The sequence below is a fragment of the Apteryx rowi genome, unplaced genomic scaffold (genome assembly GCF_003343035.1).
Source record: "Apteryx rowi isolate R43461 unplaced genomic scaffold, aptRow1 scaffold_166, whole genome shotgun sequence".
NCBI classification, from domain to species: Eukaryota; Metazoa; Chordata; class Aves; order Apterygiformes; family Apterygidae; genus Apteryx; species Apteryx rowi.
The window spans coordinates 1042604-1058372 of NW_020447930.1; the positions used below are offsets into that span (position 1 = coordinate 1042604).

A 15769-nucleotide genomic window follows, 5' to 3' on the forward strand; every position below is an offset into this window, starting at 1 on the left:
CTTAACTGCACTCATGCTTCACGAGCAGTGACTTGCAGCCCTTTTTGGTACAAATATGGTGGGGCAAGGTTTACTGCTTTGGTGTTCACAGCTTCCATGTAACCACATTTACAAAGTGCTTGGCTGAGTTGCTTTGCTTTTCCACTAGGGTATTCTGTGTTTACACCGAGCCAAAACTTAAGGTTGCATTTTCCTGTTGGTTCAACCCACATTTACTGCGCTTTATAAAACTATTTGTTTTGCCCCTGTGTAACTGTGTTGAAATGAAGTGCTTGGATACAAGGGAGCCGGATCAACTGCCTTTGCTCTGGCAGTAAACTTAATCATAAGCTCATAAGCACTAATTTGTGCTCCTTTTAAATAAGAGTTTTGGCTTCTTCTCTTTTTTTTTTTTTTTTCCTTTCGGTTTTATGCTGCTTTGCTCATCTGGCTTTGTAACATTTGCTGTTACAGTCCGGTTGGAAGCACTATGGGTGAAATTACAGGCTCATGTGCCGGCTGATGAGCCCTGAGGCCACGACGAGGAGCGTTTCTGCCCCTCCTGCGGGCTCGGCGGGGTTAGCCCTCTCAGCCTGGGACGCTCAGCCAAGGCAGCCGCTGGCTCCCTGTCAGTTTTCCAGCGCCTCCTTTCTTCCAGTGCTCTCTGGTTCTCTGAATTTCAAGCATTTCAATAACAACTTGATATTCATTTAGCTGCACAGTAGTGGAGAGTTGTTATTTCGAAATGGTGCTTTCCCACACTCTCCATTTAAACGCCTTTGTTATAGGCAGGCTGTTGTCAGCTATAAATACTGACCCCATCTCCCTCAGCGTAAATGGACTATTGGAATCCATTATTCCTATGAGGGTATGTCTACCATTATCGAATATGTATTTCCAAATGTTTTCATTTATCAATTATCATCTCTTATCATTACTTCTGTTAAAGAGGCTTATGGAAATATATAAAGAAACTGAAGCCATCTAACCTCTTACACTCCGACATATAACATCCTGAGCGAGAAAGGGCCCTGTATACTCTGGCTATGCAGCTCCGGGAGCAGTCCACCCACGGGCATAGGCGGATGTTAACAGGTGTAATATGGGTCTTTTGAACTAAACTGTTTACAGCTGTCCGTGGCCACTCTGGCAGCCTGGCTGGGCCGGTTGCAATTTCTTAACTCCGTTCATGGCCAGTTTGCCATGGATGGTGTTTGGAGAACCTGCCAGGCACACGCTTGAATCCTCAGCACGCTTGCTATAGTGATTTTAAAAAGTGCTTTGCTGGCATCAGGACTGGCCTAGACACTACCCAGGGACTTGCAACTAATACTTCGCTACCCACCTTTCTCTTGTGCATCGATCAAGTATTGGCTTCAGCTAAAGATTTGGCATGTAAACAACAAGTAATGCACAGCCTCGTGGGGCTATGGAAACTACAATGAAGTCCCAACTAAGTAAATAACACTAGCTGAGAACTGAACATTATGCAGCAAATAAACTTTAAGAACAAATCAACAATCCTGTTTTCAAGGAAATGTTGTGGATAAGAAAAAAAAATACAAACCCTATATTTTGTGCCAAGAGAATTGCTTCTAATGACAATGTTTTTCAGTATTTCCCTTGAGACATCAGCTGCTGTTTAAAGATATTGTTCCACCTTTAATTTGCTCATTTGTGGAGGAAGGTAGAAGGCCCAACAGCTTGCGTCAATGAGTATAAACCATAACTTTTATGCAATCTAGAATTTACCATAACACTTGTACTGCTTCTTAGTAATTGTACCTTATATTGCTTATATTGCTAGATAACACATATTCCCCCCTCTGGCTTTCCTTCCCAATCTGAGGCTTTCTATTCATCTAAAAAATATTAGTTTAGACAATCCAGGCACAATATCACTCTAAACTCATTATTCCAGAGGCCTTAATTATCCCCTGACTTCCACACATGAATAAACAGAAGAAAAAAGTTAAGACAAATTATCCATGGCCCAAAAGCCACAGGCATCGTGTGAATCATCCCTCTCTCGGGAGAGAAGGGTTTATAGGCCCGCAGAGGGAGGACGTCCCAGGATCCTTGGGAAAAAATCAGCAAATCTGTGGGAACTACCAGGAAAGTTTGGCCTATTTTGCTCTTCTCCCAGGAGCCCTGCTGCTTTCGATTCTCTGGCTGTGGAAACTGCTGCTGCTCGCCAAAGGCAGCAGAAGCATACAGGTATCGCCAATGCCGTCAGCATTCATCCCCGGCACAGGCTCTAATGGCAATAAAATCAGGTGCTGTATAGAATTGCCCATTCTCCTGAGCCAAAACAGATGTGTCTGAAGAGCATTTGCATGGAGGAGCGATGGGTGAAGGGTGCGACACTGGTTCTTGCTCTCTCCCTGCTCCGGCTGAAAGCACTGGCTTGGCCTTTCCTCTTCTCTCCGGCCGGCCAAGCCATTGCAGGATGAACATCATTATGGCTCTTTAGTACGGGACTAACGACCCACCCCGCAAGTCACTTCTGTCCTAACTCTGTTTTCGGAGCCATTTATAAAGCTGCATTTCCAAATCTGATTTTCTTTAAGTGTTGGATCACTTTCCGAGCTCTTCAAGAATTTATTCTGCTTCTTAAAATGGAAACTCTGCTGTCACCTTTGCTCTAAATGTCAATGATGCAAGCTTTGGCACGGATTTGGTGTAAATTTTCTTCTGATGGGGAAAAACATGTGCTAATTAGCACCCAGTTATCCTGAACATTTTGAAGACAAAAATACAGCTGGAGGCAATTCTGGTACTGTATTTCTTCTCAGTTTCTACATTTTATTTGAGAACATCTTCTTATTACAGTGTTTTGTCATATGAAACTTTATTCAGCTGTATTTATTACTAGTTTGTTCTGGCTCAGGTTTTTTTCCTATTAACCACGTTAGGCTTACTCTAGGCTTGCGGAAGGTTTTGCCTGATCCCATTGCACAGAGCTGTGCCCGTTTTTTTCTTTAAACCGCTACACCCCCCTGCACAGACTCGGGACTGTAATTGCATACCTAATCAATTTTCAGTGTTTTCCCTGCAGCATTCTTCAAATTTGTCAACTTTCTAGCTGCTTGCTTTTCGTATTTTGATTAGATTACAGAAGCCTTACAAATATTTATCAAAGATCAGCACCGTCTTTATGTTTGTGTTCAGAATAAACCCTTGTAGTGAAACCATTCCAAGCCAGGTACTTTTTTGACATTTTTCTGCTCAAGATCCATACACTTGGAAATGTGTGTGCTAAATTCTGTCCTAAGTGGAAGATGATTTTTCATTAACTACTGATCTCTATAACATAACTTTCATCTTAAAATCCACCAACAGTCTTTCTCAAGTTCGTTTTTCCTCACATATTTCCATTAGCCATGATTTTCTTTTTCTGAAATGTAGTATTTTCTTTCAAATGTCAAGCTTTTACTTTTTTTTAGACCTCTAATAATTAAGTACATCCTGTCTACATGATGATGATGATGATGAACTGGCCTTTATTTTAAGAGGGTTTTATTTGTAGATTGGTCTTGCAGTCCAAATGAATCAAGAAGGCTTTACCTGTTATTACTTACCATTTCAATTATCTTTTAAATAATGTATTGGCGTCTTGCTGTAAACTTCAGGAAAACAAAATATGTCAGTTGGTCCCCCAGTGCTTTAAAAGCTGTTCAGCTAGCCTCCCTTGAGATGTTGTTGTAAAATCCACAGTGCACAATTAGTTATGAATTTTACAGCTTTTTAGCATTCGTGGATAGACCATTAATGAGGGAATAAATAGCAGAATTTTATTTAATCCCACACATTGCCTAACATGAGTTTATAAGCAAGGTCCCTTTAGCAGAGGGACATCTGTAGTATGCTGGATGCAATATCCCTTCTTCTATGTAAATGGGGAAGGTCCACCTACAGATACCTGTGGATGTAGTGTGGACCTAAATCCCTCCTTCCTTGAAGGGAACAAAATTGTAGGAAAAAACAGCATGATGTTCACGTCTTCTAATTTTAAATGTCCACAATATAACTGTTACATCAAAACTAATTGCTGCAGGCTTTCTTGTATAGTCAGTGGAGAGAAATAAATATTTTTGGGGTGCAATTCACTTGACCAAAGACAGGTATCTACTCTGGGATGAGATAAGTATCCAGAGTACCTGAAGAGAAATACTTATTTCTTTTCATTGCCTAGAGAGGATGGCATCAGATATACAGACATTTACATTTGGTCAAAAGAATTCCACCCTTTATGCCCAATCTATGTACTTAACGTACAATTTATCATAGCTGGGCTACAATATAAGTTCTGTCATCCTTACTAGTCTCACTTATTCAGTGAGGCTATTTACATATTAAAGTATTACTCAGCATGAGTAATGGTGCCAGCACTGAGGTTATGTTACAAGTACAGATAAGAGCAGTTTCCATTAGCACTAAACTTTATCTCAGAAAAATCATTAGAGACTGGCACTTCTCAGAGATTGTGCTCCCTTTTGATTATCCTCCCTTCTTCCTATAATTGACTCCAAGCAGTTCAGCTCCTGTTATTTGGTGGAACAGAAATCTTTCTTTTCCAGAGATTTATTCGTGAAGTCGCAAGGAAGTGTGTGCCTCAGTGTCAGACTGTCTGTAGATCGCAAGCAAATAGATTACTGGAGAGTTAAGGGAGTTAGCAATAATGTGGTGGGATAATGGAGAGTGTAACGGAAGATAATGCAGGGTTTGGGGGGTCATATATGAGACCCAGAGCAATAAAGAGAGGGGAGAACTAGGTAAGACCAGAATACTTGGAGAAATAGAAAGTGGATGTACAGTCTGATGAGGCTAAACTCAGCTCAGATCTTTAATGGCACATCCACTTACTTGAGCTGAACACCCTGTTCTGGTTTGCAGCATTTCTGTGGTTAGTAAAATAAATGTTATTTAATACTTTCCTCTGAAATTAGAATTAGAAATGTGATTTCATATAGGTGACATTTAATTTGCATTTGGTTTGGCATGACAATTTTGCACTCAGACTGCTCTGAAAAAAAAAAAAACCAAGGATACTGGCCCACATGATATACCCTCCATCTGTGCTCTGTTTGGGATCACTGCCATTGACAGTTTTGCACTACAGTGGCAATCTAGTACCGTTTGGATCTTTGCTACTAAAACTGGCCTTTCACTGAGCTTAACTCAAAATAAATCATCTGAGGGACAAACATAAGAAGCTGGTTAGCACATGAAAAAGAAACCACAGAAACCTAGCTTCTTTGTCTGGTCCCACGGCCATGAAATATCCAGGGTCAGATTTTGCTCTAATGTCAGTGTGAAGACAGAAAATCTATTAAAGTCAATAGAAGCAAATCGTTTTAAGCGAATGTGCAGGCAGTCCCCAAGCATTCACATACATTTGAATTCTAGGTTAAAAATAGTTTTCTCCAAAATATGGCATGTTTATATAGATAGGAATATATATCTGCACTGCTATATAAACCATAGAGTTCTTGATGGGCATATGAAAAACCATCCAATCTGTGTATATGGTCCATACACAGACAGAGGTCAATAAATGATTGACTTGTTGTATCTACTAAATTCATTTCTGTAGAATTCTTCAGTTCTGATACCCTTAATAATAACAACATATTTCTGCACTGCTTAGCCTCCCAGCCCACTGTAGTTATTCAAGTTATATTCTAACAGCATCGTATTTCATCTCCATATTTTAACACACTACCACTAGCTTCTTAACTGATGAATTTTCTTACTATTTGTTGTCTATATCTAACATGTCTTTTTTGCATGTCAAAACAATTGTGCATTCAGCATGGAGCCTCAGCAAAAGTGATGAGATCAATGAGTTCTTCTCAAGTATCAACTAATGTTGAGGGATTCCAGGTTTTCCCTGTTTTCCACCTTCAAAACCCTATAAGCAGTGATGTTGAATCCAGTATTCAAGAGGAAATAGAACTCTTGCTTTTTTGTTAGCATTGATGCTCTTCACATAATACTCCTTAATTCATGCATTGAGCAGCCCAAAGGAACCCTTGCAATCCCCTGTCTAGCCTAAAGCATAGAGCTACCCAGATTTAATTTGTAATTGAACATGAATTTTTGGGGGGAGAGAGGTCTTAGCTCTCTGCACCAGGCAATTCACCACAAGCATTGAGAAGCTATTGCAGTGGCTAAGTAGTCTCACTACTAAAATATGTGCCTATTTCTAAGTTAGGATTTGCCTAGTTTCTTCTAACGAACTTTGGATCTTATTATACCTTTGACTGCCAGCCAGAAGCGTCCACCACCAAAGTTATGTTCCCTTTGTAGGTACCGCAGACTGTGAGCAAGTCACTCCAGTAACTTCACTGCTCTGAGCTCCTAGGGCTTTCACAGTAAGGCATATTTTGACTGTAGCCGAAAGCAGTTCTTTTCAGATACTCCAAGCATGAGTTTCATTGGACAGTCTTAAAGGATGGTTTGTTCAGAGTGATAATATTTAATTTCAGTGTTCTTTTGTCTCTCTTCCATACCCTGATCCTTTTCTCAGAAGGGGAAAGAGAAGCTCTTTCCCTTGATAGCTCGCGTTCAGGTTCTCTTAGTTTATGCCACAAATGACTTGTGGTTGGCAGGAGTTTTGTGCGACTCCCACCAAGTTGCTTGAGGGAAGGCTTCCCTAGACCTACATCACAGTTCAGCTCCCTAAAGCCAAGAGAGGTAACCTACCCAGATTTTGATGTAACATACTGGTGGTTGGAAAAAATGAGCTTGAGTGTCTTCAAACAGAGTTTCATGCTAGGCCTAGACAAAAAAATGACTGAGCTCAGTGAAAGTACTGCTAATTTCCACCACCATGAAAGAGGAACTACAAATTCATTCTCTAAATAGGAACGTGGTTCCTGCAACAGGTTAAAGACTGATACCTCTATTTTTTTAAGTGGGCTAAGTTTCCATTGAAAGTGTAACCACTGAGGTATCACTTCACAGCAGTAACTTCAGTGAGAATTTTGCTTGTGTGAGGAATATTTGATGAGGTACTAAATCAGTTCTGTTACTTGGCTGCCAGAAGTCACACAAAATAACAATGGGAATTCAGTAGAGAGTCGCAAAAACAATTCATAATTTATATGGATATTGTGGCCTGAACCTTGTTCTAGCTGCATGTAGCACTAAGATACAGAATGGATATTTAAGGGACCCATTCTGTATCTTAGTGCTATTTACGGCCATGTAATCTGGCTGCATGCCAGACTAATGGATACTACGCTATGTCAGCCACTACCCACCGGGGAGGTGAGAGGATGGGAAAAACAGCAGCATCCTCTCAGGAGAGCGATGGGAAGAGCTGCCCGGAGGTTAGAGAGCGGCCAGCCGCTCTGCGCCCAGATCGCTGTGCACTTGCTTTCAGCAGCGTTCATGGGGCTTAAAGAAAACCACCCCACTGTGCCAGGCCCCACTGCAGAGAAATCTTTCCAGTAAGTAAATAACATTTAAGGAAAACATTTCCAGTACGACTCATGAAGTATAGAACAAAATGAGGTGGGAATTTACCCCTCCATAGTGCTGTTAAGGAGATAATGCAATAAAAGTCTGTGCATTATTCTGCCAGGAACATTTGTAATCTCACAGGAGTTATTTTCCTTCCCCACATTTCAGGTAATGGAAATGAAGACTTTGTGTAAATACGAGGTGTTTGTTGTTAAAGAAAGATTTTTTTTTTTTTTCATCAAATCTGGGGGATTAAAATCTGTAGAAAACACACAGAACTACCTTTCTCACCCCTTCCTCTTCTCTGTGATTACCTAGATCCCTATGTGAAAATCCATCTGATGCAGAATGGTAAGAGGCTGAAGAAGAAAAAGACGACAATTAAAAAGAATACCCTGAATCCCTACTACAATGAGTCGTTCAGCTTTGAAGTACCATTCGAGCAAATTCAGGTAATGTCAAACAGTGTTTTGTCTTCCCTCTGCATTCCATTTCTCAGGCCTGATAAATATTTAACAGGAACCTTGTTAATTATCACGTGTGCATGCTTTCATTAGCACCTAGGTGCCAGTCCTGCACTACATTAGATGAGTGTGACTGCTTCAAGAGGGAACAGATAAAATGCACAGTACTTACGAAGCTTTGATTCATCAGCGAGAAATGGATAACTGACATTTTATGTTAACAGAAATGGATTCTGGAAAAAAAAAAATCCACAGGGAGATAGTGAAGAAATGTGCCCGCAGAAAATGTAGAGATAAAAGAAAATGAATACACAGCAATTTCCCCCATATTATTTGAAATGCTAAATTGGCATCATCAGTCACATTTGTGTTACCTATGCATTTATAGTTCCTGTTTGTTGAACGTATTGCAGCATCTGTCTTAAGTAAAACATGTGATTTAATCACAAGTGTTTTCAGTTTTCCACCACATCATGAAAACTTTTTCAGTGGTTGCTATGTCCCTTGGAAAGACATTTGATAATCTCAGTGGTCAGGACTGCAGTATCTGTTTTCTCGGCAACTCAGTGGAGGGGTAGCCCAAAGAGTTCTCCAGGGGCTGTTCTTGGAGAGCCCGGTGCCTAGAATGGGGGCCCTTGGAAGCCAGCACACTGAGCTGGAAGTCATCTACACTAGCTGTGGAAAATGCCAGGAAGAGGGATGGGGCCGTTTGTGTCAGGGACTTAGACACCTGCCTGTGGACTACTGGGAAGCAAGTCATCTCTCACTCAGGATTTAACTTCTCCTGACGTTAACTAACCTTTTCTCACAGGAGAAGGGATGGAGGTGTCCTTAGCCACCCCAGAGACATGTGGGAAACACATCCTATTCCCTGCCCTAGGAATAGTGACTTGGAAGCATGACTAGCTCATGTAAGAGTTTTTTTTCACATCCCGTAGTGTGTACAGGTGTCTGTGGAATTTAGGAATCAAAAAGTGGGAAATCCAGTGGGACCTAATTCCCATTGGCTTTGATGGAAGTTAGTCTGTGTGCTTGTGAAAAATCTCATAATAAGCAGCTAAGAACCAGAACTTTGGCAGGGTTAGGTGTATTCTGTAGGTGCTTGGGTATTTTGTCTTCTAATCCAAAACCAGTTTTGGAAAGTGGTCACAGGCCCTTTAGAAAGAGTTGTAGTTTAACTGCTCAAAATTTCGCTTTATTTCATGGTAGGTTTGTTGGACTGACTTTACAGCTATTTACTTCAGTATATAGCTTCAATTTAAAATCTGTAATTATGGACTTTGGTCATATGCCAATGTATTTTGAAATGAGTTATAAAAAATGGTATTTAGAAGTGATTTCATTATGGTTTCTGAAGTAATTTCATCATTAGAAAAGCACATTTTAAATGTTATTTAGAATTAATTGTGTAAAAATCACTGTGACCTTTGGGTAATTCATGTATAAGTCATTAAGTAAACTTTCACTGTCAAATAAGAAAATAACAGTTATTCCAGTTTCATGATGGTTTGAAAGCAAAGACAAGAGAGATCATGGAAGGAAAGTAGAGCTGATTTTGCGCTAAAAGCAGGTCAATAGCAGTACAACCATGGAATTTAAAAAGAGGCAAACATTAACATTTTTCAACAATTTAATAGCAAATACAGATTCTGGCTCTTAAAGGAAATGTGTATGTAAGCTCATATTCACAGCTGTGCATTGTCACAGAAGAATGGTGGAAAGAAGATAATGGTGGAGCATCAGGTTTTAAAAACAAAACCTTAAAAGGGAAGTTACATCTTGCAAGGCAATGGAAGGTCCCTCTGGGAAGCCAAGCCCTGTTGAGACAGGCAGATCAATCACGTTTTGCCACTTCCAAGACAGACCACGGCCATACAAAGCAAAGTGGTCGTGTCTCCAGACCCTTTCTCTCCCAAGAATACCCCTTCACACCAAAGAAACTGCTAATCCCAGTGTTTGTTAGTAGAGGTGGTGCTTTTCACTAGGTTTTTTTGTACTGCAGCTGTTCCTGCAATGTGCAGTACCAAGGGGCAGAGAGGCTCACATTTCTCTGTAGGTTTAAGCCAGAGACCATGAGCTGAAAGTCATCTCAAGAGTTAATCATCTGAGCTAGCTGTTCTTATCGCTTTATTGATCAATGAATAAGTGTCTGTCTGTCTTTGTTTACAATGCCCATGGTTTTGCTATGATTAACAACAAAAAAATTCAATAGTAACTAGCTTCTAGGTACAGCAGGCAACTTTTTTATACCATAAAATTCATAGTCTCATGCCTACTTTCTATATCTGTGATTGTACTATGCATCTAAAGCAGAAATGTTCATTTGGGGAGGTACCATCAACATTAAAAGTGAGGATATTGCAAACAGCAACACTGAAACAGCATTTTGGCATCTAGAAATACTTGCTTAAGGATATTGCCTTTCATCATGAGTGCTCTGGGGAAAGAGAGTCTTGAGTCGGAGGTACACTTTTGTCATCAGCAGCTATGTAAATACTTTTGTGCCTGTTGGAAGCATCTCTTTCTCTGGCTCAGTTATTTGTACAATCTTCTAAGGGAACCTCATGAGTCTGGTCTTGCAGACATGCCTAAAAGAGTAAATTACTCTTAAAAGATTAATCCTATTACTAGCAATGAAATTAAATGTGCTAATAAGAACCTTAGGATCTACTTTTATTTAAAACCTTAAATTTAAAATCCTGATACTTGAGACTAAAGGCTTTTCTGGAAGAAATGTGTTTCAGTGCATTTCTTCCTCCAATTCAAGAAACCTGTATGTGGAATGAGGAGCTGTGTGTATTTATCATGGGATGGAACAGAGTCAGGAAAATAGCTGTACATTCATCTTTAAAAATTAAAGTCACTGAGGAAAAGTGTTTACAGTTAAGCAAAATCAGTCCAAAGCCGTTAAGTCTTAGATGCTGTTGAGGAAAACACCATGCCACTGGAGGAATAGCTGTCTGTGCTGTTCTGACAAATATTAATGACCTGACTGAGAGGAATGAGTGCGTGTGCACGCAAACACGTATGTGAATGCCTAACTTGAACATCACCTCTCAGTTTGCCCCAGTCTAAGTGAATGGAAAATTGTCTATGAGCTCTGACAGATGGGCTTTCACAGATTTTGTGGGAATAGTTTAATCGTGTTTGCCAGAGGTTACTGTTCCTACAGCAGAAGTGGTATTCCAGCACAGGCACAGTCACAGGTCAGACTCCAGTGCATCTGGCAGAGCTGGTGTGTCAGAGCCCTGAAACAGTACGGTTTATACTGCTTTCCAACGCCCCTGAGAGTACAGGCTGTTTTCTCAACTCCTGTATATAAATACACACACACACACACACACACACAGAGTCCATGTATATTTATGCATGTGCGCACACACATATGCATACACACACACACACACACACACACACACACACACAAGTGTATATGTATATGTATATAAACTGTGTGGGCTATCTATCTTCTGAATTTATCTGCAAGTGACTGACCAGCATGCTGGGTGGCTGGGACAGAGTTTAGAAGTAGAAGGGCAACTAACAGAATAAAGTGACATTGCAAATGATACCTTGGAGCAAAGCCATTTCTGAATTGCACCTGCTGAGTTCAACTTACTTAATAATGATGTGTTAAATTGCACTACTTTTCGTTTCGCTTAGCTTAAGATCTCCCTGTTAGCTCTGCAGACCTCTAACAGACTGATTCTTCAGTAACAACAAAAAAAATCCACAAGTTGTTAATCCGTTTAAGGAAAAATACTGCCTTGATTCCCATATGAGGTTCTTCGATGCAAGGGGGCAAATTTCAAGTGAACATGGAGGTTTTGAACCTAATTTCATTTGGAAGACTAATAAGAAGCAAACACTGAAAGCTTTGAATTGAATTTGCTTATTGTTGGGTGGAATCTGCCCTGGCTGCCACTTACGCACTTTGTATACATAGAGTCTGAATTGTAGTTGTCTGTCCCTGAGATTCACCCCTGCCCACCTTCCCCATCCCAGCGTGCTCACTGGTCTCTCTTTGTCTCATTTTAGAAAGTGCAAATTGTTGTGACTGTTTTGGACTATGACAAGATTGGCAAGAACGATGCCATCGGGAAGGTCTTTGTGGGCTACAACAGCACCGGCGCAGAGCTGCGACATTGGTCAGACATGCTGGCCAACCCCCGGCGGCCCATTGCACAGTGGCACACCTTACAGCCCGAGGAAGAGGTAGATGCCATGCTGGCAGTCAAGAAGTAAATTAAATTAAATTTAAATTACGCACACACACAAAAAAAAGAAGAAGCCTTTCTGCATTTGCCCACATAGTGCTCTTTAGCCAGTATCTGTAAATACCTCAGTAATATGGGTCCTTTCATTTCCAGCCATGTGTTCCTGACACAGATCAGTTGTACTTTTAAAATCCTGTTTTAATTTGCACAACTTTTTAAATGTAGAGAGCCCTCTAAAGGCGCTTCATTTCACCACTGCCCCCCCAGATCTACTCTTCTTTTAAGCAATATGATGTGTAGATAGAGCATGACAGAAATTATTTATTGTATCACACAGTTGTATATATACACCAGTATGCTGAGAATTTATTTCTAGTTTGTGTATTTGTATGTTGTAAGCGTTTCCTAATCTGTGTATATCTAGATGTTTTTAATAAGATGTTCTATTTTAAATTATGTAAATTGACTGAGATATAGGAGAGCTGATAATATATTATAGGGTAACTATTGTATCGTCTGCATTCCAGAAAAAAAAAATTCCAACTTGTAAGGCACTAGTAGTGTTACACTGACATCTTAAAGGACAACTTAAATCTGAGCTTTCAGCTGAACCATTCTAATAATACGCTGCGTGTACACAGTGAATCTTGGAGGGGCAAATCCCATTTGGTAGACTTCTTTCACAGGCAACTTAGCATGATCTGAGCAGCTCCATGGCTGACCTCAAGGAAACGTAGCCAGAAGCCAGGATAGAATTTTTTCTGTATATAGTCCAAAATGAACACACAACAGACTGAAATGGCTTTAGATTGAAAGTTGAGGAAGCAGTTCCATAGGAGGTGACAACTTCATCTACCACCTGAAGTAACAGCATTGCAGGGCTGTGCAGGGCTGGGGGTGGGCGAGGGTGGGGGGAGATTCAGCAGTCATGACATGCTGCCATGAAACCAAGAGTAGCTCTCCATTATCACCTTTATACAAAATTTGCATACTGTGAATTCCATCCACAATTTCACATGATAATGAGTTTGCACATTAGACTTTGTAACAAAATATTTTATTATACTAACTCAGATTAAGAAGGAATGCAGAATATTTTTTAGACACAGCCGTGTGAGTTTATTATACAAAATAGTTTCATGGTAAACAGACAGTATTGTAATCCCATCAGAAGATGACAAAATTTAGCCATAGTTCTAAATGCACTTCAAAGTAAGCCAAAAGAGAACAGCTAGTGACCTTTTATATACTATTTATACTTAAGTTTTAATTTGTCCTTTAAAAAAAAAGTGAAAACAAACAAAGAACAAGTTCTAGAAAACTGAAGCAACCTCTTCTGTATACTAGATGCTCGTTTCAGGAGGAGTTTTTAAATGTTTTCAATGTTATTATGTAGTAAATGGCACTATTATGAAGCTATTAGTCATTCCATAAGAGTCTTGAAAGACTGCTCTGTGTATCACTGTGACTGCCGTGTGTGCTTAGAAATGTAGTTTTCTCAGTGGATAGCAATCAATTTATTCCGTAGTGATATTGTAATAATACTGCCATTCCCTTCTACTGCACTGCCGAAGGACCGCATAGCGCAAGCAGTTCTAGTTATTACGGACCAATTTAGAACTGGTGAGCTATGCAGGGGACAAGGATGTTATATAGACTGGGTTGACCACGCAGCATTTTGTCAAGCCCTGTGCAATATTCTACGTTTCCAACTGCCCTCCTCCCCCCCCTCTATTGTAGACAGTCATCTTACGACTAGACAGCATGTCATCTCAGCTTGTAGCATCTCATCAAGTCATTTAGGGCATCACTTCGATCTTATGTACCATCCTTTGAGGCCCCTTGTTTATCTCCAAGCTGTGAATATATTTATAGTGCTTTGAAGATTAATTATTTTCAGCATCACAAGCTACCCCAGAAATGCGTAATTGCTATACCTTTTGGAGGGAGGCATGAGATGTTAACTATTAATCATCTTATCATTTGTATCTAAAACAAATTATTGGGGGGGAGGGGGAGAGGGAAGAAAAAAAAAAGGTGGATGTGATCACAGAATTCTGTACTGAAAACTAAATTCTACAGCCTGCTCCAAGGCTCTGCTCCTAAGGGAGGTGTGACAGTCCGAGGGGTCAGTGAGATGGCCGAACGCCAACATTTTCAGTACATTGGGGTAAAGGAAGCAGCAAAGAAATGGGAGGAGAATAAAAAAAAAATCTGAATCGCTCCCACCTCCAAAAGTAAGAATAGCAAGACCCATTTTTTCTTTTTTTTACATGAAACACGGAAAAAACACAAGTGAGACATTTTCTGATCTAAACAGGCGCATACATGCAAAGCATCAAGCTGGAATACTTTAAAATCTTTACCTTAAGGACCAAACCCCACCAAAGAGAAGAAGAACTAGACAGACAGATTCCCAGCATGAGAACAGATATTCAGCTTCATGATAGCAACTTTAAGTTGTTCATTCAGAACAGCTGCAGGTTCAAACTGCCCGAGCCGCTGCATTGTGTTAAGGTATTCTTAATGCTTTCTCTTCCTACACTGCCAGACTGAATGTCACCATAGAATTGGTTTGTAATGTACTATGATTCTCAGAGACTGAACCTGCTATATGACCAAGATGACATTTTCATCCTCAAAGAAGCCACATGTACCTTTCTGACAAAGCTGTGTGAAGTATTAGAATCTGATGCTGTAGAAAGATCCTAGTTGCCTTTGTGTATATTTACTGCCTGCTTGAGTGTTTCTCTGTGTGGGTTTTCTCTGTATCTTGTAGAAATGTTTGGGGTGTTTTATCCTGCCATATCGCTCGTGGCCCACGAGCTGACAACTTTAGCCGTATTTTACCTTCATTTTTGATGAGGTGGTTTATATTTTGTTTCACTTTGTGTAGTGACTTCCCACAGTAGTTTTCCAATTGTCGTTAAAATAACATACATATTACACAGATATTCAATAAAAATGTTTTATTTCCTGTTGATGTTTTAGTGTTTCTCTTCTGATTTAAAGTTAAAAGATTGTTTTTTCACCCTAAACTTTAGCACAGCCATAGTCTAGCAAGTTTTCCAAATGTAACAGCTGCTTCACCTTCGGAGGTGCTGCGAACCGCTGCTTTCCCCAGTGTGTCACAAGACACTGAGCCGCAGCCAGGAGTTCGCCAGTAGAGGAGTCTTCATCTCTATGCAGACCAAGAAGTATTACCCTGTTTTCCCAAGGATTCCAATTATTTGGCCTCCAAGAATATCACTCTTTATCAAAACAAAGGCTAGTTTCTATATAGTGACAAAAACGCCAAGTAGCGCCCCATGCAGTACTCTAGTGACTTGCGTTACAGCAGTGGTAGAGGTTTCGGTTTGGAGGGAGATGGTATATTTCAACCTAGATGCGTGAGCTCCTTCTAAGCTGGCCACAAAATCAAGCTTCTTGCAGCCTTAAAATCATTAAATAAGAGATTAATACTGTTTATGGAAAAAACAATGTGGGAGGAAGTGAATCCACAAATCAAAAATGATCAAAACAACATTGTGCTATGAAGCAATTTAAGTTCCTGAGCCTATCAAGAGAAACAGCCCCCCAAAACTGTAGCCATGTTTGTTTTATATAACCATTTTCCGCAGCAATCCCTGTTACCCTGCT

The 15769-nt window shown here is 40.2% G+C and overlaps 1 protein-coding gene across 1 annotated transcript in view; it reads left to right on the forward strand.

The window, feature by feature from the left end:
* SYT1 (synaptotagmin 1) overlaps positions 1-15113 on the forward strand; it is a 228858-nt gene extending 213745 nt beyond the window's left edge. Inside the window, exons 8-9 of the mRNA XM_026060182.1 lie at positions 7768-7901; positions 11952-15113. Of these exons, the coding sequence (XP_025915967.1) occupies positions 7768-7901; positions 11952-12158 (341 nt within the window). The 3' untranslated portion in view covers positions 12159-15113. The remainder of the gene's footprint in view (positions 1-7767; positions 7902-11951) is intronic.
* The last annotated feature ends 656 nt before the right edge of the window (positions 15114-15769 follow it).